This window comes from Dunckerocampus dactyliophorus, chromosome 3, assembly GCF_027744805.1.
Source record: "Dunckerocampus dactyliophorus isolate RoL2022-P2 chromosome 3, RoL_Ddac_1.1, whole genome shotgun sequence".
Lineage (NCBI taxonomy): Eukaryota > Metazoa > Chordata > Actinopteri > Syngnathiformes > Syngnathidae > Dunckerocampus > Dunckerocampus dactyliophorus.
Window position 1 is genome coordinate 33,357,484 of NC_072821.1, and position 26,754 is coordinate 33,384,237.

Below are 26,754 nucleotides of genomic sequence, written 5' to 3' on the forward strand. Positions count from 1 at the left end.
AATGAGATGAGAGCGTAGGCAGTGCCCCGAAAATCAGCCAATGAGAGCGTGATGCGTCAGAAGGCGTCACCAAGTGTTAGTCTGAACTTGGACCAACTTGAGGCATTAATAAAGTTGATTGAAAAAACTTGACGCTTTACGTTATATGGAATTTCTGACGTAATACGAAGCAAAAACTTTACATAAATTCTTTACATTCAGTGGAATTTACGTAAAAGGAGGTTTACGTTATGCGAGGTACTACTGTATATACTTACAGTAATTTCTGACAAAGTTGCATCTTTTTCATTTTTCACTATGTGGCCCTCGCTGGAAAAAAGTTTGGACCCCCCTGGTGTAGTCAATGTGTAAACATTGTGTAGTTTTCCAGTCTGGGTTTTTGTTCTTGCCTAACGAAGCAGTTTCTGTTACTTGAGAGCAAAATGACCGCAAGTTGTTCACCTCAAGCTGAACTTTACATTTCTGACTCATTTGTTTCTTCACTCAGCCTGGAAACACTTAGCTGTGGAATACATTTGGGCTCATAGCGATGTTATAAGATGAGGTCACCAAAATGTCTGAATGTGAGGAATAATAAATACTGATTATTTGTACTGAATATCAATCACCTCCTGCACTGTTTTGACTGGGTGATAAACTGGATAGATAATGTGAACATTCTGGACTCACTGATGGTCAACTGGTTGACTTGCTTGACTCCAGGTGCAGTGGGTGGGTTCAGTCCCCACTCAGTGACAGTGTGGATGTGTGGGTGGGAATCTAGTCTTTCTGCCGTTCTTCAAAGGACAGCTTTTAGGTCCAAAAATAAAGTTCAACAAGAATTTTTTTTTAATGCAAAAAAAGACCAAGGATCAAGAAAAAATATTAGGATATAATAATAATAATAATAATAATAATAATAATAATAATAATAATAATAATAATAATAATTATTATTATTATTATTATTATTATTATTATTACTGTAATTATTATAATAATAATAATTATTATTATTACTGTAATTATTATAATAATAATAATTATTATTATTATATCATTATCATTATTATTAATTTATATAATTAATAATAATAATATTATTATTATTATTATTATTATTATTAATAATAAACAAATTTAATAAAGATGAAATATGAAAGACTAAAATGTTTTTTAAGTAAAAAAATAAAAATAAATAAAGTTGCAATTTTAGGAAGATTAAGTTACAATGTTGCGATAATAAAGTCTAAATATTATGAGAATAAAGACATAATATTAGAAGAAAAAATTTCCAAGAATTATAAAAATAAAAAGGAGCAAAAAAGTGTAATGTAAGGGGAAAAGGTTCATACTTATAATACGGTCTGGCTGAGATGCAGGCTGTTTTTTTCTTAAATATGAAAAAAAAACCATCTTTCATATTACATCCATAGAAAATGTAAAACTGGCTTCGGCATCCTTTCATTTTTCAGTTCGCACACCGTTCAGTTCGTGTAGCCAGTGACAGCACACAACTATCATGCATTCAAGGACCGCCAGACTAAGTGCGAAATCACAACGCTTGCCAGAAAAAAACATGATCAGTGAAGCCTAAAGACAAACCCGTGTAAAAAGTGTGGGCTTTCTAACGTGCAACACGTATGGTGTCCATTTTATTATTATCACATATTTCTTAATGATTACCGAATTATGGTGAATGAGATGTGAGAAAAGAAAATCAGGGATTTTTTTCAGTGCTGTGAATGCTGAATCACAGGGATCCACTGTATGATGAAGAGGATGGTTTCCAAGGATGTAATAGTAAGAACAGATGTAATAGTACAAGGATGTAATGAAGAGCCATGAGAGGAAGGAGGGAGGGGTGTTCCAGGCAGCGTAGTATAAAACTGACACAGGAGGACTGTGTTGAAGCTCACTTGAAGACCAAAGGAGGAGGAGGAGGAGAGACATGTGAGATAGAGAGCGGAGAGGAACAAGAGAAGGAGCAGCTGAGCATAAAGGTGCACACGGAGGTGAGAAAGATATTCATGCATGCATACTGACGTGCACTATGTTTACTTTGATATCATTTCTTCCATGCACGATGGGAAAAATCATCCCTGATTTCACGTCTGCAGCTGTCATCTTCATTTCCATACATATCCGACTCACTGACGGTAATTGCTATCATAATATCCTGCAAAGGTGATCAAATGGACTTGTATTTCTGAGCTTAAGTGCAAACTTGTATGTGTGTGAGGACTTTGGAAGTGCACGCAGGAAAAAAGTTGGAGAGCTCCCCTGACAAATGCTGATGGCTAACACAGACGTGTAACCTGAGTCTTGGGGGTTTTTTTGTTGTTGTTGTTTGCCCTCCCCTCCACTCACTGCAAATGATGGGGAAGTACGTGTGCGTGAAGACATGTTCTTCTAAATGGCAGCACGTTAGAATTCTTCAAGAAATGCGTTATGTCTCATAGCTATTGTTTTTATGTTGTTGTTTTTGTTTTCTCCCAGAAGAGGTGAGGGTGAGGGTGAGTTCCTGGTGCCAAACATACGCAACAGGAGGTGGAAGTTCAAAGTGTGAAAATGGCAGCGAGGCTATTCCTTGTCATCCTGGGAATCATTCCGGATACAGTTTTTTCAGCTCAAGGTGGGTCTCTCTCGGAAGACAGTGGTGGATATTGTGCTGATATTGTGTGAGAGAGAGTGAGGTAGAATATCAACAAAAACTCCAAAAAGCCTCATGAAGTTAAGGTTAGAAATGAGAATGTTCACGTTCGCAGGGTGTCCAAACTTTTTCCAGCGAGGGCCACATAGTGAAAAATGAAAGGATGCAATTTTGCCACTTTGATATTTCGTAAGATATGCTAAAAAGTTCCATATATTTAATGAAAAACTGCATCTCAGTTTTGTGAAGAAGCCTGTTATAATTATGCTTGTTTCCCTTTTTTTATTTTCCAATATTTAAACTTTCTTTTTAAGTAATCTTCATAAATGTTCTTCCCGTAATATTATGACTTCATTCCCATATTTTGACTTTATTCAGATAATATTTAAACTTTTTCCAAAAAACAAATTTTCCAAGTTGAAACTTAATTTAGTTTTGTTTCTTATATCATGATTTGAAAAAAAACTTTAATATTTCAACTCTATGCGACTAAAATGACATTGTTTTTCTTGATATTTCCTCATATAAGTTTATTCTTACTAATTTTTTCCCGTGAGAATCCGACTTTTTTCTTTTAATATTTTGACTTTATTGTACTTTACAAATGGCAGCTGTTTTTTTCCATTTCTGCTGTTGTTGTTTTTTTTATTTTCCAAATATTTCAACTTCTTTTTTTAAAATAATCTTTGTTACATTTTATAATATTATGACTTTTTCCCCATAATATTTTGACTTTACGGCCATATTATAACTTTTTCTCCAACCTAATTTTCCAAAAATTAAACTTTATTTGTTTTTTTTTTCATATTACAACATTTCTTCTTTAATATTTCAACTCTATATGACTAAAATGACATTATTTTTGGTCATGATATAATATTTATTCTTGCATATTCTATTCTTGCATTTATTATATTTATTCTCATTAGAATACAACTTTTATATCTTAATATTTTGACTTTATTAAATTTGAAAAATTACAGCTGATTTTCCAATTCTGCTGGCGTTTAATATTTCAACTTTTCTCTAAAATAATCTCTGTAAATTTTCTTCCCCTAATATTACGATTTTATTCCTATAATATTCTAACTTCTTCTCCAACGTAATTTTACAAAAGTTACAACTTTATTTTGTTTTTCTTGTTTCTCATAAGATTAGGACTTTTAAAAAATGTCTTTTTTTCTTTAATATTTCAACTTTATTCTACTAAATTGACGCTATTTTTCCTCACAATATTACAACATTTTTCACTTAATCACTTAATATTTTGACAGAATTCTTGTAAAATAACTGCTGATTTTTTTTTTTATTTTATTGTTTTTTTTTAGTTTTCCTTGTTAAATTATATTTTTAGAATGTGTCGCAGGCCACAAATGGCCCCCGGACCGCACTTTGGACGCCGCTGGGTTACGTCCCCATGAGGCATACAAATGAGTTATGTGCCTTCAGCAAGAAAGTGACCACCTGAAGTACAAGACAGCAAAACATTGGCCTCCTTTGGAAGTCCCTGCAAGATCTCACCTTGTGCGTTAAGGATGTTTTTGGTAATGATCTCAAGGGAGTTGGGAGCACAGTCAAGAAGAAAAGCACACTTTGCTGTAATGGATTGGGATCCTGCATTGGCCACAAGGTCCCCCTGGTCAAGAAGATGCCTGGGAGAATGTGATGTAGTCACATGAGACCAGAGTTGAGCTCGTTGGCATCAACTCGAATCGTTTGGAGGCGGAGAAATTCTGAATCCGACCCCAACAAGACCTTTCATTCTGCTTTGATGCTTTTTCTTTGCGAAGGGTACAGAAAGACTGGCAAACAGGAACAACGGACCATATAATTTTGGACCTAGAACCTATATCTAGAACCTCCTGGCCTCATCCACAACTCTTCCAGCATGATAATGACCCAAAAGATAAAGTCAAGTCATCAAACAAGTGACTAAAGAAGAAGCTGGAATGGTCCAGCCAGGCCCCGGACCTTAAGCCCGTAGAAAATCTCTTTGAGCTGCCAACGACAACCTTGAAAACGTCAGGATTTGGAGATATGCAAGAGTATGTAAAAAGGAGCGGCCCAAGATGTGTGCAACTCTGGTGACCATCTACATGAAACATCTGACCTCAGACTGTGCTTGTCAACTATTGTTTCTAATTGCTAACCTTTATTCAATTTTTCTGGATTTTTTTGTTGATATTCTGTCAAATAAATCTACTAAACAATAAGTCAGCTGAGGATCAAATAATTATTTCCCCCACTTTACATAAAATGGCAAAAGACGGCCAAGGAACTCGGAGTACAACCGAAGGAAGAAGCATTGAGAGGAGCCAGATGAGGTTTCTAAGGTCAGGATGCCTCCCCGACACCTCTTCTGGGCATATCCAATCAGTAGGAGGCCTCGAGGAAGATCCAGGACACTTTGGTGAGACTATGTCTATCAACGGGCCTGGGAATACCTCGGGATCCGCCAGGAAGAGCTGGACGAAGTAGCCGAGGAGAGCCCGCAATCCGACTAGATAAGCAGAAGAGGATGGATGGATGGATGGATGAACGGATGATACACCAAAAATATCAAATGATGTAAGGTGACTCAGTCACACAATCAAGTCTTTTGCCCCTTGCAGGACTATGGAGGAGTGACAGCAAAGACACAGACCCTTCTGTGCACCACGCTGAAGGTAAGCTTGTTTGGGTCAAACTGTATCACTCTCCCGACCAACATCTCCAGATGCTACACCATTCCATGTTTGTTTCTGACCTAGACAACTACGAGTGGACCACATGGTTCAACGTGGACCATCCAGGCGGTCGTGGAGACTATGAGCAGCTGGAAGCCATTCGCTTCTACTACCGCGCCCGAGTGTGTGAAACTCCCCGAGCGCTGGAGGCCAGAACAACTGAGTGGGTCCCAGTGCGAGAAACTGGAGAGAAGGTCCATGCAGACCCCACTGTGGGCTTCTGGTGCCTCAATGAAGAGCAAGGTCCAGATCGAAACTGTTCCAACTATGCAGTACGATTCCTTTGTCCCAAAGGTTTGTTCTTGTGTCATTTTCAATACACTTCAATATTCCAGATGTTATTCTTGAAGTTAAACCAATGCCTAGCAATCTGCATATTCCACTCCCTATCAAAATATGGCCTGAAAGGACTGACATGGCTGTTATTTTTGATTGCTGATTACATCTGAGAACTACTGTATGTTTCCACCTCTGGTCCTCAACAGATATCAGCCTGAACTCTCAGAATACCTGGAGCCCATGGTCAGACTGGAGTCCATGTTCTGCCCTCTGTGGTCAAGTGGGAGTCCAAATTCGTTCTAGGAGCTGCAATTCTCGTCCAACACTTTGTAGTGGACCAAAGGTAGAGAGGCAAGAATGCCATGGACCCGAATGTCTGACAGGTAAGCTAGTATCAATTGAAGTAGATACTTCCTACTGGAGACATGCAAGTTGTTCAAAACTCGCAAGTTTTTTTTACTGAATCAGGACTCGTAATGTTAGCTGTGTCACAGACTCGACAAAACGAAAGGTTCACTCACTCCGCCCACGATTTTCACCGACTAAAGCCCCGGTCACACCGCCCGAACTTTGCTGTAGCGTCCCTGCAACTGTGAAAAAAATTCATCACCGCTCGTATCCGCGCACCACTGTTTAACAGAAGTTGGCCCCCGTTAAGGCAACGCCGTATTCGCTCGGCCACCGCTGATGGTCTCTCCTACCGCTCCGAAAGTTTTGAGCTGCACAAAATATTGCCAGCGGTGAGGAGCGGGCAATTTTCCGCTACGGCAAAGTTAATCACCGCTCCAACAACAGTTTGGCGCCGCTAGACGGAAGTTTGTGGATGCTTGGGTCCGCTACACCAACGCAGAAATCTTGAACGCTGGACCACCGCTGCTTCGCCGGCTTTGCCCGGGCGGTGATTAAACGTTGCAAAAACTTATTTGGAGCTGCTGTAAGCGCTTTACGAGAGGACACGGGATTGCTGGAACGGTGTCAGGCGTTGAAGCAGCGATGAAGCAGCGATCCATTGCGGTGATGAACTTTGGTTTGCCGTTGGTATGGAGGTGTCGGAGGCGGACCATAATTTCGCTATTAATACGGGGAGAAATGGGCCAGGAGCCCATTTGGAATAGCCGTTGAGTGCAGACCTCAATTATATCGAATTTGCTCAAAGTTACAGTAAAACTGTACTACCATGGATATGACAAGCTGATGGTGGAGCTGTGGAATGAGCCTTCCAGCACTTTATGAGTGTACTGTTTGCAGACACATTATATTTATATTGCTACATGTTGACCAGTAGAGGGCAATGTGGGACTGCAAATAGGACCAACAGTTGTGTGAGTGTGGAGCTGTACTGTATGATGCATGCGAGCAGACCTGGCGATTAAAGTCATAAATAACTAGTAGGCTTGTTTATTCGACACCACCCACAGAACAATGAGGATGCCACCAGCCTGCATGCGCAGAACGCCGCTCTATCAACGCTCGCCTCACCGCTAAACCAACGTTCGCTACCGTTAAACCAACACTAAAGCAACGGCGGCTTCAGCGGTGCACCGCTAAGACAACGCCCGTGTTTTCTATTTTTTTTTCCCATTTTGTGCGCGGTTATGAGCGGAGATGATTTTTTTCACCGCTCCAGGGACGCTACAGCAAAGTTTGGGCGGTGTGACCGGGGCTTAAAGGGCGCTCAACGAAGCCTCAAGTTTCACTGACTCACGGGTTGACGAAGACTCGAGTTTCACTGATTCATTGGTGCTTGACGAAGTCTCGAGTTTCACTGATTCATGGGAGCTTCACGAAGACTGGAGTTTCACTGACTCAAAGGCGCTCGACGATGACTCACTGACCCACGAGTATTCGGCAAAGACTCGAATTTCACTCCATCACGGTTCACACCGGTGAATCAAGTATCCGATTCCCTGGGGGGGTGGACCTTCTTGAGAATGTGCGAGTTTCAGCGACGAATGTCGAGTGACCCGAGTAGCTTCGTCACAGACTTGACAAAAGAAATGATTCTCTCACTCAGCCTGCTAGTTTCACCGACTAAAGGCTCGACAAAGCCTCAAGTTTCACTTATTCACGGGTAAATAAAGACTTGACTTTCACTGCTTTGTGGGCGCTTGGCGATGACTCCAGATCACTGACTCACAGGTGACTCCAGTGTATCAAGTACTCGATTCACTGAGGGAAAGGACTTTGTTGCACATGTGTTTCTGCGCATATGCTTTGAAACAAGTGACTCGAGTACCCGATTCACCTCAGTGAGTGACTCCTAAGAACTGGTAATACAATATTAGCTGCTTCACAGACTCGACAAAAGGAAAGATTCACTCACTCAGCTTGTGAGTTTCACTGACTAAAGAGTGCTCGACGAAACCTGAACTTTCACTCACTCACAGGTTGACAAAGACTTTACTGACTAATGGGTGCTCAATGAAGACTCGAGTTTCACTGACTCACGGGTGCTCAATGAAGACTCGAATTTCACTGACTCACGGGTACTCGACGAAGACTGAGTTTCAGTGACTACCGAGTTACTCCAGTGAATCAAGTGCCCTATTCATTGGGGGGACCTTGTTGCGCTTGTGCAAGTTTTCTGTGTATGCGCTTTGCAACGAGTGACTCGGGTACCCGATCACTGGTAATGTTAGTTGTGGTAATACTTTGTTTTGTTTCCCCATTAGAATGCACCCTGCAGTGTGTGATGGGGAGAGTAAATGCAGAGTGCGATGCATGCATGTGCGAAGAGCACATCCTGCTGGGCTCGGCCCGCGGTGCTGGGGGTCTCATTGCCGAGGGGGCTGCGATACTCCTCTCCAACAAACTCCTCACCCTCACAGACCACAATGGACATTTCCGTATCCCCGGACTCTGCCCTGACGGCAACACCACACTGACAATAAGACAGCAGGGCCACGCCACCCTTAATGTTCTTGTTCCCAAAAGCACTGAGCGTACCTCAGTCCTCAGTGTTCAGCTCAAACGAGCAGGTACAGTAAACGACATGTTAAGTACCAAAATGATGTGGGTGGGAAAGTGATGTAGTGATGTTTTTTTCCCTGCAATTTCATCTCCATTTGCCAGAGAAGCTTCATGTCTTGAGCCACCCTGATAGCAAGGTCAGGAGGGAGGGACAAACTGCTGCCTTCTGCTGCATTGTGGCTGGAATACCACAACCAGACAAATACCAATGGTAGAACCTGATGTTTCAGTTCTAGTATGACAAGCCCATTTACTGTAACTGTTGCGTGTTTTCGTCTTTCTAATGTCTGTGTTTTCTTACATTTGTACCAACAGGTTCCATAACAACAGTCTCTTAGAGAAGTACTCTGAGAGCACCTTGGTTCTAAAAGATCTGCATCCTGAACAAGCTGGAGAGTACTACTGCAGGGCAAGTGGTCCATCTGGAGCCATTAAGACCAAACCAGCTACTCTCAAAATTATTGGTAGGTAAACTGGTAATAAGAAAATTCATATGAGTAGTGAGCACTAATATTTTTTATATGCTGGTAATAATTTCAGGCAGAGATAGCCACTCCTGCGGCCCCAGGCCTGAGTCCCATCTGATACGTCTTCCTCATGACTGCTACCAAAACAGTACAAACTCATTTTACTACGATGTGGGAAAATGCACTTCCAGCATATGTGCTGGCCAATTGGACAGCGGTATCAGATGCAAAGACAAAGTGGCTTACTGCTGTGGTGTGGCAAAGATGGAGGAGAGGCACCTAACATGCCAGGGCTACCAACTACCCACAATGGTGGTTACTGAATGCGGCTGTCAAAAATGTGTGGACACCAAGGCTATTGTGCACGGTAGAGCCGTAGCTGCAGATAATGGTGAGCCGATGAGATTCGGCCACATTTTTATGAATGGTGTAAGAATTAGCCGTACAGGTTACAAAGGTACCTTTGCCATCCATGTTCCTCCTGAAACAGAGAGGTTAGTCCTGACGTTTGTGGACAACATGAATAAATTCATCAACACAACAAAGGTACTTCCGTTCAACGCCAAAGGAGGTGCTGTTTACCACGAAATCAAACTCCTGAGAAAGAAAATGCCAGTGACCATTAGTTCCTCAGAAAGCAACACTCTTGACCTTGGGGAAGTAGAGGGTCAGGAGCCAATGGCTCACATACAGATTCCCCCAAATTCCTTCTATAAGCCAAACGGGGAAGTGTTTGCAGGTAACGTAAATGCCAGTGTAACATTCCTTGACCCCAGAGATGTTTCCACAGCAGCTGCAGCCCAAAGTGATCTCAACTTTGTAGGGAACGACGGAGATACCCTGCCACTGAGAACCTACGGGATGTTCTCAGTTGACTTCCGAGATGGAGAAACCAATGAGCCTCTGAATGCAGGTGAGGTGAAGGTGTTACTGGATTCTGCCCAGGTGACGATGCCTGAACACCGTAGTGCCATGAAGCTTTGGTCACTCAACCCAGATACTGGCCTTTGGGAAGAGGAGGGAAGCTTGGAGGTTGAGAAGAAATCAAGAGGCAAAAGGGAAGAAAGAACCTTCCTGATTGGTAACATGGAGATCAGAGAGAGGCGTCTTTTTAACCTGGATGTTCCAGAGAACCGTAGATGTTACGTGAAAGTGAGGGCCTTCCGCAGTGAGCGCTTCATGCCCAGTGAACAGGTTGAGGGAGTTGTAGTGAGCCTCATAAACATGGAGCCCACAGCTGGCTACTCCACTAACCCTCGTGCCTGGGGACGTTTTGACAGTGTCATCACAGGCCCCAATGGTGCTTGTCTCCCCGCTTTCTGTGATGAGGAAAAGACAGATGCCTACTCCGCATACGTCACGGCCAACCTTGGGGGAGAGGAACTAGAGGCTGTCCCTTCCGCACCCAAACTCAATCCAAACCTCATCGGAGTGCCTCAGCCTTATCTGAGTAAGCTGAACTACAGGCGGACGGACCATGAAAACCCCAGACTGAAGAAGACGGCATTCAGTATCAACTTGGCAAAACCGAGTCCAAACACAGCCGAGGAGGCCAACGGACCAGTGTATGCGTTTGAGAAGTTGAAAGAATGTGAGGAGGCGCCATTCAGTGCTGCACACTTCCGCTTCTCGCGAGTGGAAGGAGATCGTTATGATTATAACACAGTGCCGTTCAATGAGGACGATCCAATGAGCTGGACAGAAGACTATCTCAGTTGGTGGCCTAAGCCCATGGAATACCGGGCCTGCTACGTCAAAGTCAAAATGAACAGCCCGCACGAGATTAATGTACGGTCTCACAACATGGGAGGCACGCACCCAAAGACGGTGGGCCAGCTGTACGGTCTTCGAGACATCAGAAGCATCCGTGACATGGACCAGACGGCAGTGTCGGCTGTGTGCCTGGAGTTCAAGTGCAGCGGGATGCTGTACGATCAGCAACGTGTCGATCGGACATTAGTGAAGGTCATTCCGCAAGGTAGCTGCAAAAGGGATCACGTGAACCCACTGCTTCAGGAATACCTGGTGAACCATCTGCCGCTAGCCGTCAACAACGACACAAACCAGTTCACCATGCTCGCACCTCTCGACCCCCTCGGTCACAACTATGGAATTTATACAGTAACAGATCAGGATCCCCGCGCAGCCAAAGAAATCGCACTTGGACGCTGTTTTGACGGCACCTCCGACGGTGCCTCTCGAGTCATGAAGAGCAACGAGGGCGTTGCGTTGACATTCACTTGTGGCGATCGTGAAGTGACGCGCCAGAGTGTGTTCCAGGCCCTGCAGAGTTCTCAAGGTCAGACTAGCACCAGTGTGGTGAGAGGCGAAGGGAGGCAAAACCGACGTCGGCAAAGGGCCAACGCTTCCCGTAACAGTCGGAGACGTAGTACCAGGGATCCTCAAGGAAGAGGCACAAAGGCCAGAAGCTAAATATATAACACAAAGTGTTAATATTAACCTATCATTTAGTACTAAAATTACTAACACAAAAATCAAACCTATTTCTGTACTGTGCCATGCTATGATTTTTTTTTCTAGTGTCATCCTTACACATGTACTGTAGCATTTACTTGAAAATGTAAATATTATATTTATTACAATTAAAATTGTTGCAGAATAATTACATCAAAGTATTTCACTGATGTAAACAATAGGGGTGTCACTTAGCCCTCGCGATATTAAAATGTGATTTCTCGTTCAGAAAAAAACGTCTTGTGGGCACTGGGCCTTGGATGATGATAAAGAAATTCATCACACAATTAATGAAAATGAACTCAAGAATTTTGCTGGCCTCAATATTATGTGCATGCATGTCTGTTTTCTTTGTCTCTCATCTCCAAAGATGCAGGAAGAGGGTTCACGCTGTGCATTGATTTCAGCACATTGGTGCGTTTGTTCCTTAGAACAATGGCATGAACGGAGTGAGCCCTTTTGTCAGTCATAGTCTGTCTCTGTGGGTGGAGGAGGGGCTGGTAGCATACATACAGAGTGCAGAAGAGTGTGACGTAGTAGAAATTAAATTAGATTGCAATACAGCCATCCCTCGTTTATAGCGGTTAATTGTTTCAAGACCTGGAATGGAATATTTTTGTGGTTAGAGCATAGAAAACATGTTTAGGACTTTCTAAATACATGTTTTAAAACATCATTAAAGCCCAGTAGTCACTATTACATTCCTATTATTCGTTGTTTATACCAGATTGCACAACTGTTATGCTACAGGGACTCTTGATGGCCTCTAGCTACCGAGCTAATCAGTTAGCCTCAAATTTATTTCTTCTAAACTTAAGGTTTCAAACAGTGGAGGAGGACAAAGAATCCACAAATTGACCACTTCTACATGGAATGGGAGGAACCTTTTTCACTCTGCATCCATGGCTTCCTTCACCGAATGCAATAAGGATGTCGGTCGTCATCCATGTAACATACCTTTCGCTTAGTGCCCAAAATACTACATATCATCTACATTTCAATATGAATGTTTTGTCAAATAATAAACCATCGTCTACCACCAAACAGCAATCACGTGTCATTGGAGGGGACGACTGTATATTGGCATATATTTTAACATTTGTCAATTTTTGATGTTAAATGTGATGTTAAATCTCATCTCGTTCTTGTGGATACAATCTCGCGCACCGTATCGTGAACGCAGTTGTCTCGTGACACCCTTGTAAACAACACACCTTGTTTTGTTTCGACCAGTGATTTATTAAATTAGATGTTTATAAAACACTGCAGACGCCTTAATGTCAACACAGTACCCAATTCTCAATGTAACATTGCAACTGGTCAACTTCTAGAAAAAGAGAAATAGATCGCGCTCAAATGGCTGTAGCCCATATGAAGACACTGTAGGGGGGGGGAAGCCCAGAAATCAATCCCCCTTTCCTCGTCACACTTGATACAAGCCTGCAGAAGTCGTGATTAGAGACCATTTTTAAATATGTTCGCCCAACTTCTAGAATCCACTTTTCGGTGATAGTATAAATCATGTTGGTAGCAAATGATATTCGTCATGCACAAAAAAATTCCAATTAATACTCTTACGTCTGTTTTTTCCCCCAAGACATCCAAGAGACCGACTGAAAGAATGGCTGTGGTGGTTTTGAAGTCAATTTTCATTTATACTTATTTTTTTCCCTTTTATCATCTTTCAAATGTCCTGTGCTTTCTGTAAATAAACATATTCCACTTACATGCTCCGTCAGTTTCCATTCCCCAGAATAAAATCTCTCCATTTATAAAGATTGAATAATTGCTTTGTATTTGGCAACCGCTTATAGATACTATATACTTTATCTGTAAGAGAACCATCCACAAGTGAGACCTAAAATATATACATGACATTCTGGTTTAAGAATTTGCATAGAACCTTCTGTTTCTATGTCCCTACATGTATAACTGCAACGGTGTCTGCTACTCTGACAGGAGCGACATTTCTTTGAAAATGAGCCCTGACAAGAGACAACAGCAAAGAACAAACTATTCTCCCTTGAAGCAAGTTAGCCAACAGATAAACTTGATGATGCGAGTGTGCATGTGAGTCCAGGATGCATGATGAGAGAGAGTGTGAGAGAAAAGGCAATTCCATATGTTTAAACATAGAGAGAGAAGGTGAGACTGGATGCTTCCAGTACAGTCCCTGAAGTCACTGAAGCATGATGAAGAGGGGCAACACAAAGTTCTGATCTTCCAGAATGGCACTGGACAGCATAGGAAGGTAGAGCTGCATCACTCAGGGTTGGATGGGGACGTGTGACGTGGCCGTGTAGCCTGTGTCACATGAAGTCCTCATACTCCTGTGCGTAGCCGCCGTCAAAGCCTCCATAGTCCAGGTCGTCCCTCATCTGTGCTTTTAAACCGCCGCCAGGTAAGACGCCTTTCTTCTTTTTCTTGCCTTTGTTTTGCTGGGAAAGAAAGCAAGGTGGGTTTACATCTTGGCTGCTCTCCATAGAAAAGTCATACATCTTGGATCATGGTTGCTGCGACTACCACATACTCTGCTGGTGCCAAGTCACCTCAACTGCAACTTAAAAATATGAAATGCCCCTGAAATCGAACAAAAATATAATTGCAAAAAAATGCTAAAAAAAAAAAAAAAGAAAACCTGCTCTATCCATGCGCTGCTGGATAGAAGTGCTAGAGTGGAGTATGGACTGGACTGCTTACTGTATATGGGAGTACAGTCGTGGTTCCAACATCACACCCTCACTCTATCGTTGTTTTTAAAAAATTAATAAATGACCACTTTTTCATGCTAGACTACAGCCTATTAATAGTAAATAAGATATGCATACTATGCAATTTCGTACTCATCCTTGATCATAAAAATTACTAAATGAACAAAAATACAAATACAGTTTAAGGAATTAAAAAGGATGTTGAGCAGTAGCAGGGGTAGGGAACCTATGGCTCGGGAGCCAGATGTGGCTCTCAATATTTTTTTTTTCAGTGACATTTTAAAGTAAAACATTACAGAAATCAGTGTTAAAAATCACTTTCAAAATATAATTGGCCAGAGCCAATGTCAGCTGTCCTTTGGTATTTACCGGGTAAGAAACAAAAAATGATTATTACTGGATAATTACTGGTTATTGAGCGATCAAGAAATAAACGTCCCTCCTTTAATCAAATAGTCGGCTAATTCTGCAGAGCCAACCCTTTTGATGAAAAAGATGGTGAAAAGATGAATGATACAGAGTACGGTGCAAAACCATGCAGCACCAGACAGCATTAATGGTAAGAAGTACAGGTATTTTATTTATTATTGGTTAGCTTCAGTACAACAGTGTTTTTAAAACATTCAGACACTTTCTATTCTGAAATTGTTGGTCTTGCTTAAAAATTCACACATTTAGTTGTATTCAGTGTCATAAAAATGTGATATGGCTCCCATGGAAGTACATTTTAAAATATGTAGCTTTCATGGCCAAAAAGTTTCCCAACCCCTGACCTCTAGGTGTCACTAGTAACACACACCTTTTGTTTGCTGTCAGTAATTATTGCAGGTTTGAATTATCTCATACAACAGGCACAATAATAATCATAATCATCATCATAACACTTGCTACTATTCTGGCAATACCCCAGCGAAAACTCAAGTCTGAATCCCCGATGTCAAGTCATAATTCCTCATATGCTGCAGTAAAATTTGCATGGTCGCATCAGGTCTAGCAAAGAGCGCCCCCGGCAGCCATAATAATAACCACAGAAACGAGAACAAGCACTCATTCGCTTACCTTTTCTTGTTTCTGTTTTTCACTAAGTAGAACCGAAAGGGAATTACTGATTTTCTTCAAGTCATCCACTTCCACTGAGAAAGAGTAAACAAAGCATTACAAGTCGGACTTGCACGAAAGCATTCCAATAAAAGATAAGTCACTGTGCGTACGCTTCAAGTAAAACGTGCTTACGTGCGATACAGAGTTCCCGAAACAACGAATCCAAGAAGCTTGAATAATGCACTGATTTTTCAAACTGGGATAGCTTTTCTTTCAGCAATTTCTCAAACTCTGTGAAGTCTTCTTTGGAAGATGGACACATCGCATCAATGCCAGCTACTGAAGAGCTTCCAACTCCTGAAAACAAAAACAAAAGTATGTCGACGGACTAACTTGTAATGTGTGACAATAATATACACAGAGTCCTCGCTGATAACAATGATAAAGCCCAAATCACCAAATGTCATGTCAATAATGTTTTCAGGCACATTGTAGTCGTAGTAGTAGTAGAAGATGGTGAGCTGTGAAGAACCCACTAAGATACTTCATTGACGATCTCCAGTCTTACCGAAGGCATCTTTTGCCAACTCTAGGTCAGCATCTTCCTGCAGCTTCTGCACCCTTAACTTTTCTGCAAGCTGGTCTTCGGGGGTAAGATTTTCCTGCTAGATAAAAACAAGTACAGGTTACAACAAGACATCATTCCTCACAGCTGTGTAAAACACTTCCAACAATCAAAGCAACAAAATAGTGAGATCGTGGGAGAGAGAGAGAAAAAAAAACAACTCACCTGAACTTCCAATTCTTTTTCTTTTAGCTCCTGTTGTCTTTTCCTGAAACGGTTTTCTTTCTCTTTAATCTTCTCACTCAACTTTTTCTTTTCAGACACCTTTGAAACCTCTGCAAATGAATACAAATGTTTAACAGCATGGGGGGAAAACAAGGTTGGAGTACTTATGAACAGTTAAGAAAATACCAGTTTTGTTCACATCTACTTTTTTCTCCTCTTCCTCCTCATCATCCCAGTTGTCCTGTGAAGAAGATAAAGTGGGTCACACTTTCTATTTTAAAAACCTAAGAGACCACAGTGACAAACTTATCGGGTAGCTTAGTAGCACCTTTATAATAATACTAATAAATCTCATTTATATATACACTCAAAAGATGCTGATTCACAATTATTTTTATGGCAAACATGCTGATCATTAAGTAATAATTGCTGTCTTCTCAAAGGTTGTTTAGTCACACAGTGTAAAGTAAGCCAACTATACAGTATCTGTCACCTTATGATATTTACGTCATTATCTCTTTTCGTTCCCATAAATCAATTAACTTTTAAAAAAATGTTGGCCCGTAAACACCAGACTTGCTGTAGAACGAGCTACAGCGCACGCTGCATGGACGAATACATGCGATGGGCTACGATGTAGGAAGAATAACATCTTTCATTAGTTAACCTTTCACAATCCATTATTTCTCCCAAGCAGCAGTGCGACAAAGAAAAGGAAAGCCATCACCATAAAAAGCTCAGAGAGAGGAGGCAAGGCATTAACATTGACTGCTCTTTTTGTCCTAGCCGCTCAACTGTCATGACCAGCATTAAGGATAAAGATGATTGAATGCTAATGAATGCTAGAGGGGTCTTGGATTCTGTGTAGTAATAGAATGAGCTGTGGGAGGAGAAGGGGAGGTTAGACTTCCAGACTAGCCTGGGACAATATTTTCAGAAAGTAGAAAGACCTGCAAGACAACCACAGGGAGCCCATCTACGTTGTGGATTGTGGAATCCATGCTATATTTGAGTGCCCTCGTCTAGTTCTGCATCAGTAACACAAGAGTGTGGATTTCACCTGGCTATGTAGCTATCCAACTAATGTGTAATTAGACTATATACACTATACTATATACTATGCACCAGAGGTGCTCATATTTGTTTAGCCTGCAAGCTACTTTTAAAATTACTAAGTCCCAAAGATTTACCTCCTTCTAAATAAATATAGAAAGTATACATATACAGTATATATAGTCATTATATTTATTTTAATAAAATATGAGTACGTATTTATGTATGTTATACATGTATATCTGGAGTGCACACCCTTTCTCAGCATGCAAGTATAAGTCAAAATGATCTACCTCTTTCTATAAAACAGAAACATATACAAAATGTAACCAGTAAACTCTGAAATTCTATTGTAAATATGTATGATTAGTAGTTCACATTTTCAAAGTTTACAAGTAATCAAAGTAGTTGCTATCATAATTCACTTCAATATGGAAATAAAGATAATTATACATAACTGCTAAATAGTTGTGTACATAACCTGAGTACTGGTAATATGTCAGTCAAATTAGCTATGTAATGTATGTATGTATGTAATCTATGTATGTAATGTATTACATCTAGTTAGCATTTGCTATCAAACATTCCAGATTGAAGAGTTTTATTGTCATATGCACAGTAAAACAGGTAGTTATACTATGCAACGAAATTCTTGTTCTGTTCATTCTGTCCTGTTCGTGTGTAGCTTGAAACGCTGCGGGGGAGCAAGCGCGAATCACGAGGGGCGCTTAATGTCAGCTGACTGATGTCATATGACAACTGCAAAGTGACGTTTACACAATCGACCCAAACTACCTTGGCGATCTACCGGTAGCTCGCAATCAACGTAATGGTCACCCCTGCTATACACCATACAAGTAGACTTTCGACATGTTGACATGAATCATATCATACAGTCATAAAGGTCATTCTTTAATAGGTTGTAGAGTAAACTCTTTGCAGTGTAAAACATATACAGTACTAAATGAAAAAAACACTAATATAGCACTATTTAGTGGAAATATTGTACTGGCAATAGATTCCATCAATCAAGGAAGGATGCACAGTTAGAAGATTTGCTACATTTACAGCATGTTTCCTTGTTGTACGCATGTGCAGTAGCGCTTTTGGTGGCAGAAGTCGACAAGGTCAGCTGTACAAAAAAAAATACAGGAAAACATTTGAGATTTCAAACGAATCCATGGATATATGGAGCCCTGACGTTTACCACATGTCATTACTGTTACGGGTGTCTCGATCAGATACTGATATCAGGCTGAGAGAAAACGAGCATCTGATTATATCAGCCTGCATCTAAAATCGCCGATATGGGCGCTCCGATTCAAGCAGTTGATTCCAGACTCCTCCACAGCATGTCTACCCAGCAAGGGGAACTCACAGGATGACAACAAGTCATTAGCTACAACAGAAAAGATGACCAGCCCCTGTCAGTAGTGTGTGAAGCCATGTTTAAACGTTTAATTCAGCACCTCAAACATCGCTATATTATGCCTATACAATATAGGCATAATAAAAGTATGATTCATGCAGACATCGGCATCAGGCAATATTCAACGCTGCAACATCGGATCGGAAATGAAAAGGTTTTATCGAGACGCCCGAATTCCTGCCATTACATTTTACAATAAAATTCCAAAATGTTAAAGTGAAGCTGACCATTAATTCTCTAAGTATTTTACAGGATTGACAACAAGACTAGCAAACTTATGAAAACATTATTTACAAATATTGTGAAAAACATGTTCATTTCCATAATCTGTCACAGTGTCAAAGCATCACATCAAGACTCAAAATGCAATTGCATCTGAGGCCAAAAATGCTGATTGGGACATCCCTACTTTTTATTACCGTTTCGTTTCATTCTCGTATTTATTTTTTCTTTATTACTGTAGTTTATATATCCTTCATGTGTTCTGTGTACAGTGCGAGTGTTAAAAACTGTTAACCCCACAGTCTCGGAACGGAACTCGTTCGTAACCCGAGGACCACCTGTACTTTTGTTTTGTCATGGGCCACTTTGATTATCATGACATACAGCACCGGCTAACACAACACTAATACTGAAACCGTTTGCTGTCAAATCTTTTTGCTACACTAAAAAGGTCCAAAAGTATTTGTAAAATACAATTAAATATTTCAAGTATTCAAACTGCAGTTAAGTTGTGCACTTAGTAGTTATTTGGTAATATGAATGAAGAGAAATATAGTTAAATACTACCTTTGTGGCTGTGTCAATCAGAACTGACTATGAAAATATTTGTAAACGCAGCACAGGTGTACCTAATACAGTGGCCCGTCATCAGTTTCTTTTTCCAGAGATGAACAATTGAAGGGGCCTCCAACTAGCACTTTCCCTTAGTCATCTATGTCAGGTGTCGGTGCAGAAACCGTTACAAGATCCAGGTAAACAGACACCTTCACTGTTCCCAGCAACGGGACCCTCTACTTCCCAACATACAAAAAAAAAATCTAACATCGTGTTTGTGTCACAGCAGTTAGCGGAGTGAGCTAGCTTGTGCCTCATGTTGTAAGCGTCTAAATCCGGAGCGTTCAGACGTCACACACAAGCCTTTCTCGGCAGATTGTTTATGACAACTGATTCGGAGCCATCATATGTCCGTGTTTCAAGTCGACAACGGTCCACTTGCGCTCGGGAGACTAAGGTACCTTGGTGACGTATCGTATCCAGATGCAAGGTGAAGCGGGGTTAGCTAACCAGCATGTTAGCAAGGCTGCTTAGTCAAACGAGATTAGCTTGGAGTTACGTTAATTCAGACCGAGATTTATCGATGGATAACTCGCTAACACCAACTGGAAACGTCTGCATGTGATTATCGAAAACGCCAAGAGATCGACATTACATCGACAATACGGCAAGTCACGCGCTTGTTACACTCATGTTACAGCAGCGGATGCCACATGAGTTAGCCACTAGCTAACCCTTAGCTAGTCGCGCTAGCTCAGACGGTGGCGCTTGGGTTTGACGGTTTGACTGTCATACTTATCCCCAATCGATTAAAACCAAACTTATTATTAAAAGTGTCATATCCACTTACTTTAACATCGTCATCTTCGTCTTCGCCTTCCCATTTGTCCTGCTGTGCCGCCTTTTGAGTCGGCTCCTCCGGCTCGAAGTTGTCAGCGTCTGTAAAATGTAAAAAAAAAAAAAAAAAAAAGACAACACACAAAATGTGTAAGACTCACAGCCTATGTATGTAACAGGAGCGACTGATTCGTGTATCAAAGACGGTGACGAGTGAATAATGTACTGCTTGCTATCAGCTTCAAGTTGGTGTCTTACCCCAGTCCGCCATGTTGGCTGTGATGCTACTGTTTGACAGGCGACGTCGACCGCTCACTCCTCTCCCACTTTCACGACGTCACTGCTGGGAGCGAACCAAATTCTTGTCTCCGCTTTTAGCGAAAGGATACCAATGTGAATATAATAATAAAACAATAATACACGACCGCCACTTGTTTTCTATCTTATGTCACTCGTTAACGGCTGCTTGTAACAGTTGGGCACCGATTGTAACAAGTGGTGACGTCACACGCCGGGCGTTACACTCTTTGATTCTGACTCTGATTCAGGTAAAACTTTTTAAATAAACCTGTAATATGTATATTTAAATAATGTATTATTTACTGCATTATTTCATTTTTTAAATAATGTGATCAATTAAAGGCGTGTGTAGCTTTACTCTCAAATTTCAATTTCAATCTCAAATCAATTAAGGTTGCATTAAGTTTTCACCATGTTCCAAGTAATGTAATTTTTTTTTGTCAAATATATATTTAATAAATTATAAAATGGTTACAACAGACAATGAAAAAGTATGAATACCGCTTTAATCATGTAGTGAATGAATAACTCCCAATCAATAATAATGCACATATAGGAGCAGCATTACATTTAAACAATGTCAACAAATAAACATCATAAAAGTACATTATACATCGAGATATATATATATGTAGAGATAAATTATAGATTGTTGGTCATGTGGATGAGGAGGCCCATCGTGATCCAGCAGGGGTTAGCAGGGTGATGACGCAGGATGGGCAAGTACCATCAGCACCATCAGCAGGGCCAGGATCAGGCACAGAGAACTGGAACACACCACCTGGCCCTGTGACCTCCCTGGAGGAGTAAAGACAAATGATTGGAAAAATATACTGTATATACATTAGCAGATCATATTCTGGGTGGCTCGCATTTTGCTTAACAAAATGCCTTTATACTGTCGGTTTCTCTAAAATGCACTTTGGACATGTAATTATGTGTATTAATGTTCCAAAAGATGACAGGCAATTAAAAAAACAAACAAATGCATTTACTTGGTTTGACTTAAATAAAAGTATACAGAACACAAAAAAACAAACAAACGGAGGCATAAATAAATTAATCTAAAATAAAAATGACTTAAATAAAAGTGTAAAACAATAATATGAATAAAAAATAATTAAAAATTACCTAAACAAATATGATAAAAAAATATATAAAAATTAAAAAAATTACTTAAAAGTCAAGAAAATAAAAAATAAAAAAATTTAAATGACTTAAATAAAACAAAAAAGTCCTCAAGGTGGGGCTCAGTAGAGGAAGAAAAGAGGGAAGGAGAAGTGACAAATAAGATTCAAGAGAGTTTTATTGTCATGTGCATGGTAAAACAGCAGTTATACTATGCAATGAAAATCTTATTCTGTTCATTCTCCCAAGAAAAGAAAGAAAACACAAGAAAGAATAAGAACATAAGAAACATAAACACATATACATATATACCAATAAATTAAGCAACAACAACAGAAGAGACATTAATACAAATAAATAATACAAATAAATAAATAAAGTGCTATGAGTGTGTGCGTGTGTTGCGTGCGGCGTGTGTGAGTGCTTCGTTGAGAAGCCTGATGGCCTGTGGGTAAAAGCTGTTTGCCAGCCTTGTGGTCCTGGACTTCAAACTCCTGTAGCGTCTGCCTGACGGTAGGAGTGTGAATAATGAGTGTTGTGGATGTGTGCTGTCCTTGATGAGGTTGTGTGTTCTTCGTAGGACTCTAGTTTTATAAATGTCTTGCAGTGAGGGGAGGGCTGCCCCAACAATGTTCTGTGAGGTCTTGATCACCCGCTGGAGTGCCTTCCTATCACGTGTTGTACAGTTACCGTACCAAACAGTGATGGAGGCGGTTAGGACACTTTTGATAGTGCACCTGTAGAAGCAACTCAGGATTGTGGTGGACATGCCAAATTTCCTCAGTTTTCTCAGGAAGTACAGTCTCCTTTGGGACTTCTTCAGAATTTGTTGGGTGTTGTGATAAAAAATAGTTAAATAAAAACGTAAAAATGCAAAAAATATAAAGTAAAAAAATAATAAAATGATATAAAAGTGTAAAAAGTAATAAAAATTACTTAAAAATGTAAATGGCTTAGGTGTAAAAAAATATAAAAAATAAAATTAAAAATGGCTTAAAATTGTAAAAATAATAATTACAATTACTTAAACATAAACGTAAAAAATATAATAATAAAAAATAAATGACTTCAATTAAAGTGTAAAAAAATAACAAAAGTGACTTAAATAAAAAAAGGAAAAAAAATAATATGAATAAAAATGTAAATTACTTAAACAAAAATGCAAAAAATCTATAAAAAAAACCAAATAAAACTATTAATTAAAAAAAATGTACTTATGCCGCAAAAATAAAAAAAATAATAAAATGACTTAAGTATAAAAAATAATACAAATTAAAAATAATACAAATAAATAAAAATAGAAATGACTCAACTAAAACTGCGTAGCGACTTCATGATTATTGGAAAATTTGAGAACCCCTGCATTAGCTTATACAAAATAGAAATGGTTTGCATCGTGTTCAGCAGTACAGGTTTGCATGCTTCTGTGTGAGTGTGCTCACCTCTGAAGTCCACATGTCTGTCTTCCCAGGGCATCAGTACCATAGCCAGCGCCGTCTTCTGAACGTCCGATAGGGCTGAGAGCTGCGCGTCTGTCACCGCAGCCGCCTGCTCATAGGAGAACATGCTTATCTGCCTCTGGTGGAACACCACCTTCACGTGGTGAGACATGAGGACGAGAAAGAAGACTCATGAATAGGTGGCTGAATGCCATAATCTAGCAGAGATGAAGACTCTTTAGTGGAAGACTTACAGCAAACTTATCAGGTGTTATCATTGAGATAGCCAAAGGGGACATTCCTTCTATTTGCTCTTTCACCAAGGCTGACATGGCCATATCTGGGAGACCAGCTGTAAAAGGTTCATAATGTCAGAGGATCACAATTTAAGGGCCATTCCACTCAATTGGCATCCCCAGGAAATAAAATGTATAGATGCCCAATGAAATAACTGTAAAATGCTTTTTTTTTTAAAGTAAGTGTCCTGCATGTGGAGCTGATTGCATATTAACTTAATACAATTTAAAAGATGAATTTAAACTACCTCAAATAAAAGTGTATCATTAATATGAACTTTGGTCTTTGCTCTTCACCCCCATTTTTGCTGTTGTTTTTTTTTTTTTAATTTTCCAAATGTTTCAACTTACATAATGTACGTAAATGTTCTTTTCATAATATTTTTATATTGTTCCCATAATATTCTAACTTTTTCCCAACCAAATTTTCCAAAAATTACCATTTTATTTTGTTTTGGTTCTCATAATATGACTTGTTTTTAAAATAACATTTTTTTTCTTTAATATTTCAGCTCTATACTACTAAAATGGCATTATTTTTCTCATAATATTACAAGTTTATTCTCCAAAAATTGAGACTTTTTTTCTTATTAGAATTCAACTTTTTTCTACTAATATTTTGACTTTATGCTTGAAAAATTACAGCTGTTTTTTCTTTCTTTTTAAAGTTTTTCCCTCGTAATTCTGACTTTATTCCCATAATATTTTGACTTTATTCTTATAACATTATAACTTTTTCCGCAACTTAATTTTCCAACAATTAGAACTTTCTTTTTTTTTGCGTTGTTTCTCATATTACAACTTTTGAAAAAAATAACGTCTTTTTTCTTTAATATTTCAACTTTATGCTACTAAATTACGTTAGTTTTCCTCATAGTATGACATTATTCAAGATTCAAGAGTCTTTATTGTCAATTCACCATATATCAAGGACATACAGCGCATCGAAATTACGTTTTTTTCCTTCCACGGTGCAATTAATGTTAAGGTGTACATACAGGGAATTAAAAAATATAAATATAAAGGAGGGCATATACAGTATGTACAACCAACAAAGAAAGGACAAGAGTGGAAATACTGCCAAATGTGCAAAAATACAAAGTAGACGCAAGCGTATGAGGTAGCATGACATGAAGAAATAAATAGAAAGTGTACAGCACGGTGCAGGGTGAAGGTGACATTTAACAGTGCAGTGATGTTCGTGTGTGTGAGTATGATTGGTTCTCGTAAAATTGAAACTTTTTCACGTTAGATTAGAACTTTTTTTTCTTAAAATTTGACTTTATTCTTGTAAAATACTGCTGAGCACTGGAGGCAAGGTGGGTGAAGTGTTTTGCCCAGGGACACGACGACAGTGACAGGGTGGAGGGAGCCAACCTTCCGGTTTCTGGACGACCTACTCTACCTCCTGAGGCACTGCTGCCCACAAATGAGTCATCTTGGCTTCAGAAAAATGAACTACAGTTGCCAGAGATGGGCAAATACACATTTTGAGTAGTTTAATATGCGTATTATCAGATGTAGAGTTAAAAAAAAAAGAAGTTACTAAGTTACTTTGAAATAAGTAATAAGAGTTATTTATAAATCTTAAAGCAATCTTGTAGTGAAATGTTTGCAAAAAAATGTTATTCATGTTCAAACTAACACCCATATTTGATTAGTGTAGCCTTTTATAAGGTAATGAACATTTTTTTATTTGTTATTTTAGCTCCATATGGAGTCCATGCAGCCAATACTATGAATACTACCACTAAATAGTAATATAAAATATATATATATTGCACTGACATTGTTATACTGTACTGTCATTATTATAAATGCAATGGTGATTGCATGTTTTAACAATAGTCCAAATGTTTTGTAGTGTACTACTACAAGTATTTGATATACAAGTATTTGAATAAGAGCTCTAAATAGTACGGATTTCCGATATTGGCTTTTTTGCCGAAAACCGATATTGCCCAACTCTCAATTTCCGATTCCGATACCAACTGATACCGATACGTGTAACATCACATATTTTTTCTTGAGTAAAATTGTTGTGAGTAAAATTGTTGTTACTCCCATATCTATATATATATATATACACACTGCGTATGGTAATAATCTTAGCCATCTGAGAAGATCAAATACATTGTTTTTGGTGCCTAACTGTTTCCCAAGTATATTAGTGCGTGTGTGTGAATGTATAAACGAGAGGCATTAACTTCAATTTCTTTGTAGAAAAGCGCTTTATGAAAGTAAATATATTTATTTGTATTTACTTACAGTGCAGCCTTGCCACATCCAATATGGCGGCGACGTCGACGAAAGGCTCAGCGTTTGATGTGTACAGTTTTAACAACAGCACTTCCTGTTTCCCAGCGTGCTTTGCTGTACTGTTGTTGTAAATGGCTGCTAAGTTACATGTTTAGAGCTCACACAGTTGTCGGTTATTGTGCGTTACTCATTGGTAGTGTCTTGTCTGTTGTTATCTACCTATTAGGTTGCTGTGTGGTCTTTTTTTAGCTCTTTCTTTCAAGACACTGTGAGTAAGAATGATATGTGTCATGGTAACCCCCCCCCCCCAATTTCTATGAAGGTGGTAAATTCATTGTGAGCTCTGTTGTTACTCTGTTCTTTCATTGTAAAGAAAAAAAACGATACCGATGTTGAATGATTTTTATGCCAATATCGGGCCAATAACTTTGGTGGCTGACATTATCGGACATCCTTACTAAATAGTGTTAAAAATATATTTGTGAAGGTGAATGCAGCATACCTGCCAGAACTCCAATCTCAATAAAGACATCCATTCCCCAGGAACTAATGGGTCCAAACGCAAGACTGTGGGTCAGCAGGCCCGCAAGGGCCAACAGTTGTTCTTCAGAGCAGGCCAGCCTGAGCTGACCCAGCCAGAGCACCGCCTTACTGTGAAATCACCAATTGGAAACACAGGAAAACCGTCAAAAATAAGACATGTAACATGTAAAAGTGTTTATGTGCTCACCTAAACTCTACAGCATTAAACGAGCTCATGTCTGTGGCTTTAGCGCCGCACACCATGTGTCCGACTGCAACGAGCGTGCTGGAGTCAAGCTGGCTGGGATTCAGCTTGGTGGAGTTCAGTGTGGCCGCAAACAGTGCAGCCAGCTAGGAGGAAAGCAAGAGTCATGAACAAGAGGGCTCAGGAAGCACGAGACATCATTTTCACACATACAGTATTGTACAGTACATTGGCCACCACAGAGTCCAGACCTGAACCCCTTGGAGAGTCTTGACTCTGCACAGACTTTGAGACTTTGTGCAGTGGTTCCGCTAATACAGTGGTGTCCCAAGTACGGCCCGCGGTTGTTTTTTTACTCACGGCAGCAAATTTACAAGAACAAAGAGAAAAACGTTGTAATTTAACGAGAACAAATTGT

At 39.8% G+C, this 26,754-nt stretch overlaps 3 protein-coding genes across 5 annotated transcripts in view; 1 reads left to right on the top strand and 2 right to left on the bottom strand.

Moving 5' to 3' along the window:
- Positions 1-1,899: 1,899 nt before the first annotated feature.
- Positions 1,900-13,379, top strand: cilp (cartilage intermediate layer protein, nucleotide pyrophosphohydrolase). 2 transcript variants are annotated; one of them, XM_054771347.1, is made up of 9 exons: positions 1,900-1,994; positions 2,479-2,614; positions 5,245-5,298; positions 5,383-5,652; positions 5,844-6,020; positions 8,310-8,615; positions 8,710-8,818; positions 8,923-9,071; positions 9,148-13,379. In XM_054771347.1, exons 2-9 carry the CDS (start codon positions 2,551-2,553, stop codon positions 11,505-11,507), a joined length of 3,489 nt encoding a protein of 1,162 aa, XP_054627322.1. In that variant the 5' UTR covers positions 1,900-1,994; positions 2,479-2,550; the 3' UTR covers positions 11,508-13,379. The 2 variants fall into 2 exon arrangements, with proteins under 2 accessions (XP_054627322.1, XP_054627323.1); XM_054771348.1 differs by having other exon boundaries at positions 2,482-2,614.
- On the bottom strand, positions 11,701-20,596 carry eif3jb (eukaryotic translation initiation factor 3, subunit Jb). Of its 2 annotated transcripts, none has more exons than XM_054771350.1 (8): positions 20,446-20,596; positions 20,201-20,289; positions 16,278-16,332; positions 16,092-16,201; positions 15,870-15,963; positions 15,494-15,658; positions 15,320-15,393; positions 11,701-13,987 (listed from the first exon to the last, which is right to left on the bottom strand). In XM_054771350.1, exons 1-8 carry the CDS (start codon positions 20,456-20,458, stop codon positions 13,859-13,861), a joined length of 729 nt encoding a protein of 242 aa, XP_054627325.1. In that variant the 5' UTR covers positions 20,459-20,596; the 3' UTR covers positions 11,701-13,858. The 2 variants fall into 2 exon arrangements, with proteins under 2 accessions (XP_054627325.1, XP_054627324.1); XM_054771349.1 differs by having other exon boundaries at positions 11,703-13,987; positions 15,870-15,966; positions 20,446-20,594.
- A 397-nt stretch (positions 20,597-20,993) lies between these two features.
- strc1 (stereocilin 1) overlaps positions 20,994-26,754 on the bottom strand; it is a 28,568-nt gene continuing 22,807 nt past the window's right edge. Inside the window, exons 17-21 of the mRNA XM_054772030.1 lie at positions 26,340-26,482; positions 26,112-26,260; positions 23,309-23,406; positions 23,058-23,208; positions 20,994-21,285 (exon numbers count right to left, since the gene is read on the bottom strand). Of these exons, the coding sequence (XP_054628005.1) occupies positions 21,182-21,285; positions 23,058-23,208; positions 23,309-23,406; positions 26,112-26,260; positions 26,340-26,482 (645 nt within the window). The 3' untranslated portion in view covers positions 20,994-21,181. The remainder of the gene's footprint in view (positions 21,286-23,057; positions 23,209-23,308; positions 23,407-26,111; positions 26,261-26,339; positions 26,483-26,754) is intronic.

Excerpts from the sequence above, each read along its gene's own strand:
- cilp (XM_054771347.1), top strand. The coding sequence starts at position 2,551 with ATGGCAGCGAGGCTATTCCTTGTCATCCTGGGAATCATTCCGGATACA. Across the intron at positions 6,021-8,309 it reads TGGACCCGAATGTCTGACAG|AATGCACCCTGCAGTGTGTG; the intron begins GTAAGCTAGTAT and ends TTTCCCCATTAG. Across the intron at positions 8,819-8,922 it reads CAACCAGACAAATACCAATG|GTTCCATAACAACAGTCTCT; the intron begins GTAGAACCTGAT and ends TTGTACCAACAG.
- eif3jb (XM_054771349.1), bottom strand. Across the intron at positions 16,333-20,200 it reads ACGAAGATGACGATGTTAAA|GACAACTGGGATGATGAGGA; the intron begins GTAAGTGGATAT and ends TCTTCTTCACAG. Across the intron at positions 15,967-16,091 it reads AAAAAGAATTGGAAGTTCAG|CAGGAAAATCTTACCCCCGA; the intron begins GTGAGTTGTTTT and ends GTTTTTATCTAG.